This window comes from Cyprinodon variegatus, unplaced genomic scaffold, assembly GCF_000732505.1.
Source record: "Cyprinodon variegatus isolate N-32 unplaced genomic scaffold, C_variegatus-1.0 Scaffold707, whole genome shotgun sequence".
NCBI classification, from domain to species: Eukaryota; Metazoa; Chordata; class Actinopteri; order Cyprinodontiformes; family Cyprinodontidae; genus Cyprinodon; species Cyprinodon variegatus.
Genome location: NW_015151160.1, coordinates 342,043 through 347,898, shown reverse-complemented (window position 1 = coordinate 347,898; position 5,856 = coordinate 342,043). Strand labels below are relative to the sequence as shown.

General features: G+C 37.0%; 1 protein-coding gene across 1 annotated transcript in view; it reads right to left on the bottom strand.

Annotated features, from left to right (window-relative positions):
* Positions 1-1,157: 1,157 nt before the first annotated feature.
* Positions 1,158-5,856, bottom strand: part of LOC107097572 (5-hydroxytryptamine receptor 3E-like) — a 7,116-nt gene continuing 2,417 nt past the window's right edge. Inside the window, exons 4-8 of the mRNA XM_015394761.1 lie at positions 5,389-5,558; positions 5,117-5,280; positions 4,520-4,730; positions 2,800-3,009; positions 1,158-2,705 (exon numbers count right to left, since the gene is read on the bottom strand). Of these exons, the coding sequence (XP_015250247.1) occupies positions 2,428-2,705; positions 2,800-3,009; positions 4,520-4,730; positions 5,117-5,280; positions 5,389-5,558 (1,033 nt within the window). The 3' untranslated portion in view covers positions 1,158-2,427. The remainder of the gene's footprint in view (positions 2,706-2,799; positions 3,010-4,519; positions 4,731-5,116; positions 5,281-5,388; positions 5,559-5,856) is intronic.

Genomic DNA, 5,856 nt, shown 5'->3' with positions numbered 1-5,856 from the left:
ACTGCTTACATAATCTCTTTCACCAGTATGATCTATAACCGTGTTGACTTATGTTAGATAACATTAAAGTTTGTGTATTAAATAAAACAATACATTTATTTAGTGATGAAAGAGCACTGTGTAAGGGTTTTAACTATATCCTTTATGTAATTAATATTTTAGACTTAGTGATCTTTTTGTCTAGAGCTGTGACATTACACTGGATTTTTGCACAGGATGGACCGAAGGTTCTGGATACATTTTAAAAATTCTCTATCATGTGGCATTCTTTACGGTTGAAGTTGTTGAACCTTTTCTTTTTCTGCAAATCTGCTCGCTATTTAGGAAATGCATAGGTTTAAACTAAGTTAAAGTTAAAAGGTTTGTGGGTTCCTAGCTGTTTTTATTCCACTTTTCTATTCACCTCTGTGGTCTGTTTTTATATTTATTTTTGGTCTCATATATGGCAATTAGGTAATTATTGTTATAAATTATTTTTGTATTTTATATTATTTTGTATTGCTTTTGTATCTCTGCTTCTGTCTCCTTGAACCCCGGTCAAGTGTGAGCGCCCATCTGCCAAGGCAAGCAGGTGGCCACTGACACTGAGCCTGGTTCTGCTGGAGGTTTCTTCCTGTTAAGAGGAAGCTTTTCCTCTCCACTGTCGCTACAAGCATGCTTAGTGTGAGGGATTGCTTTGAGTCAATGAGTCGATGTAGTCAACTGGTTTTCCTTAAATAGAAACTTTGAATCAATTTGACTGGATGATCTGGTTGAACTGTAACGTGCCTTTAAATGACGTTTTGTGAAATGACGCTATATGAAATAGTGTTGCACTGATGCCACTACCAGTATCGGACGGCGCCCTGATCCAGCACTAAAATGGTGGTATCGGTATCGGCGAGTACCAACAAATAGGGTACCATTATCATTTTGAGAGCCAAAAGTTTATTTAACTCTTGTCACCCATTCCAGGTAGGGAATTAAAAGTTCTACTGAATTCATTTTGTATTAGTCTTTTTCCTGCTTCACAAAGGTAGGCAGCAGCTTGACAAAGCCCTGATGGCAATTATTTCATATATATATATACACACACATATCAATTTCTTCTTCTTTTTATTTTCAATAACAATTTTTATATTAACACATACATATGTCCATCCATGTCACATCTCACAATTCACATCTTAATATCTTCTTATAGATCATTTTAGACCTTTCATTTACATCAGACATACAGGCTGTCTATTCCAGCTCCGTTAACAGTTATCCAGGTGCTATTGAAGGAGAAAATAACAAAAAGAACCTCCAAGAACAACAAATAAAGGTGCATTTCCTTCAAATAAACACTAGCCCAATTAAGAGAAACCCATATTCATTAATAACATTCATGGATGTATAAGTCACTATGATTAAGGTGAAATGTACAACAGTAGGCACACTGGGAAAACAGATTAAAGTAATAAAAGCACACAATACAAGATAAAGTCAAAACACAATCTCAAAAAAGGACCAAAGAGGTGTCAAGGTCCCAATATGAATTTAGCTATAGGTTTCCACTTAGTTTCAAAGGTCTCCAGCTTGAATTGTAGTCTTGATGTTGTTTTTTCCATGATGTAGACTTTTCTGATTCTATCTCTCCACTCTGTGATACTCGGAGGTTGTGGCCTTAACCATGCAGATGTTATACAGTTCTTCGCGATCAGGAGCATGACCCTAATCAAGTATTTATTGTCTTTATTGGTCAAGTCCATGGGAATTATTCCTAAAATATATACAGATATATCCAGATCTAAATAAATGCCTAAAATATTTTTTTATATCTGTTTGCACATTTTTCCAAAACTTAACCACTTTTGGTCAATCCCAAAATATATGAGTAAAATCCCCCACCTTTCCACAGTTTCTCCAGAATAGCCAAGATGTCCACACATATCAATTTCAAACAGATTGTATTGTATCGGCCAATACTGCACAGCCAGGTATCGGGTATTGGGGCCAAAAATTGGCACCTGCGCAACACTAATATAAATAAACGGAATTGAATCGAATTGAATAAATTTACACCTCTAGTCTGAGATCCAGGCTGTTCATGACATCCCTAACAATTATGTTTTAGACAATCAACAATGTGGAGTTTATTGACATGTTTAGGAATAAAGTAAACCATAACACAAACATTTTGGAATTATTTATTGTATTTATTTCAGATTTACACATTTTAACTGTCTCAATAACAACAATACTTTAAAAACTAGCATAGGTGAAACGATCGACCAAAAATATAAAGCATTTAAAGTCTGGAGAAGGAGAGGCTGGTTGATGGGTTGTGCAACTAAATGAGTTTGTTTGCTCTAAAAAAAGTTTATTAACTTCTGAAGCAAAAAACACCAAAGGCGTTAAAGAAAATGATATATTTCATAAATTTGCTGCAATTTAAAGTCAAAGTTATACTGAGTTATATGAGGTGACCCAGATAATGATGATAGAAATAAAGCTGACTGTGATGAAGAAGATGTAGAAGATGAAGAGCAGACGGTCGATGACCAGGCCAATCTGGATCCACTCCTCTGAGCTCGGACTTCCCTTCAGCTGTAGAATCACATGATGGTGGATGGCCTGGAGATCCCTGCTCAGGTTCTTCAGAACCTGCAGGGTCTCATGCTCCTTTTGCGTCCCCTTTCTCTCAATGGTTTCATTCTCTTTTGATACTGGAGAGAAATTTTCTATCCCAGAGGAAGGAAATGAAAACTATGAATTCAAACAGAGTAAATTCCATCATTTTAGAGACTAATATCAGACGTTGAATCTGTAGCTAACCTTGTATATCAGGATTCTTTATCACCAGATCTTTTTCAGGTTCAGGCTTGGGTGGAATCCCCGCAAGACGTCCCAGGAAGTTAAGAATAAACCCCTTGATCCAGCGAGGAGGTGGAGTGTAGTGAGCCGAGCCCCGCTGAAGATTGGTGATGAAGATGGTCTCCATGAGACTGGTAACCATCAGGGTCAGGCAGAGAGACAGAAACACATCTGGAATAATAAAGAATAAACTTTGGAGAGTTGTTTTACAGAAAACAAACAAATTAGAGACAATGTGCTCCCCCTGAAATCAAATACATTTTAATATAACAGGTAGACTGCTAGAGTCACTTCAAATATTCAGCATGTTATTTAAAAAAAGTAAAAAAAAAACAATCCACTGGACTTTATTTTCAGCTTGAAGACGTTTCGCTTCCCATCCAGGAAGGTTTTTCAATAAAAAATGTCAGAAATAGCATTGAGTTCAAGCTTTATAGAATGACTATGACCTGGACGACTAGCATATTCCGAATGTTGAAGTTATAAACATTCATGTTTGAAAAAAGACTGTCAGCATTGTGTTGACATTAATATAAAGTCATTTCTGCAACATTTGAGTGGAAATATGCTTAATGTCTGTATCAATGTTACATTCATGTAAATACATAGCATTTTAAAGCTGCACGTTTTAAAGTTGACTAATTGTGTAAAAAGGATAGTGCTGGGGGGCATTAGTCAGAAGTGTTTTGGACTAGACATCATTTTATTTTCACAGCCTAAAAAACCTTTAGGATTTCATTTAGAAAGGTTATCAAAACAAGTAATATCTGTTTACAAGCGTGTGAACATTTCATTTTATGGAATAGGTTTTGCAAAACAAGTTGTTTGTTGGGCAGTGGGTAGCGCTGAAAATACGCTTTAGGTTACTGCTATAATAATAATTGAACTTTATTGATCTCACATTTGGAAAAATTTAACTCTGCATTTAACCCATCCCCTTGGGAAGCAGTGGGCTGCCTTCATGGAGGAATCGGGGTTAAGGGTTTTGCTCAGAGAGCGACAGTGGGTTTCAAACTCACAACTTCAGGATTCCAAGCTCTATGCCCTAACCACTAGGCCATCACTTCCCCGCTGGACAAGAAGATCTGCAGAGCATTGGTCCATAAAAAACTGTCCTCACAAACAGTGTGAGTGCACCTGAGATAAAATAATAAGTCGACTTTTTGCTTAGATCAGGAAAGCATCCTCAGTTAAAAAGAGGAGACCTCAAGACAAGGATGACTTTTCTTCTTTCAAAGATAAGGATAAAATATTTGACAGTTCAGTCTAAAGAACATGGCGGCTTCAGCCGATGAAACTAGCGTTAGCGTGGCTATCGAGCAAGTTTTATCGGAATTACAGAGTATTTCTTCACTGAAAGAAGAGCAAAACACTGCTCTGGAGGCTTTTCTCAGAGGAAAAGATGTTTTTGTTCTTCTCCCGACTGGTTTCGGCAAGAGTAGCCTGGCTTGGGGTTGTGTTTTCGTCATCGCTCCGTTAGTATGTCATATGCTTCGTTGATCTGATTGGTTTATTTGGCCCGTCTATCACCAACATAGGCCAATCAGCTAACCAGTATTTTCACCCCTTCCAAAATTTCTTCAACGTAAGGTTTCCAGATGGATATGCGGAGCAAATCTACATTTCTACAGTTCTACATTTATTATAATAGGGAATATCAACAGAACTTTGGAGAACTGACTGATAAGAGGTATGGTGTTTCCAGTGATAGGAAGCAGGTCATTGGTGCTGAGTAGGAAGACAGTGTAGCCCAGGACCAGAGTCATCTTGAACAAGGACCGGTCAACGTTTTGAACAGGCAACATGAAGCTGAAGAGATCCACAGTAATGAGGAAACAGCTGGGGATCAGAAGGTTCACCACATACATGGTAGAGTGGCGCTTCACAGCAACCTGCAGCAGAAGATCGCAGGTCAGCGGATAACGAAAAATATAAAAAATTCCCTTTATCAAACTTTCATATTGCAAATGCAGAATTATTCATTTGTTTAGTATCCTGTTCTTCAAGTAGCCTGTTTGATAAAAGCGAAAAAGATAATAATGATCCCAATAATTTAACCTTCCCAATAAGATGTTTATGGTTCAGGAATATTAACAAATAAAAATAAAATTTAATTGAGATATTAAAGTATATTAATTTTAAAGTTACTTTCACTAGGAGGTGGAAAATTCCTTTTGATTAAACTGAAATGTAAGCTTTTCTGTAAATGTTCCTGAATTTCACAGCTAGTTTGTAAATAATTACCAAACAACCATAAATTATTCGTGCAGGTTCTTACAAAGAAGCGAAGCTCGTCATAACTGTACCCCTCCAAGGTTGGTATTACTACTCTTTCTGATGTTATTCCCACGAGCTGCCATTCCCCCTGTGTTGCCATTTCTTCTTTGGACGCCTGAAAGATTTGCTCATATGTGCCTAGAAGTTCCAGTTGTATAGCACTGCCTGCAAGGAAAATAAAGTCATAGTAAGACATGTAGCAATGTACTTTCTTGAATAAGATAAAATCCTATATTACGGTTTAAAATCAGAGTCCATAGAGTTTTTACTTACTGCGGTGTATGTAGGAGTTGAAGGTGAAAGTGCAGTTTTGAACATCAAAGGGAAACAGATAGATGTTGAGACTGCAGGAGCTAACGACTCGGACGGGCTTTGCATCGTATACGAGACCATCATAGCGCAGGTAGGTGTATGGGACTTCTGGAGCTGAGTTCTTCTCCATGCTGCAAATATTTAGACGCAAACACTCATTAAACTTAGTGTAAAATAAATATTATGCTAAATAACTCCTCGACCAGAGCACCTCAATCCAATGACACGGTGTCAGCAATTTTTAAACTATTTATGCCTTTTAATTATTTATTCACATTTGTTCATATCCACAACTTACGTGTTTTTTACAACAATTAAATGACACTGATAAACAGGGCATAATACTGACATACTGTTTAAGGATTATGACATATTGTTTTCAATTTTATAGATATTAACATTGTGGGAAGACCCCTTCACTCTACTTGC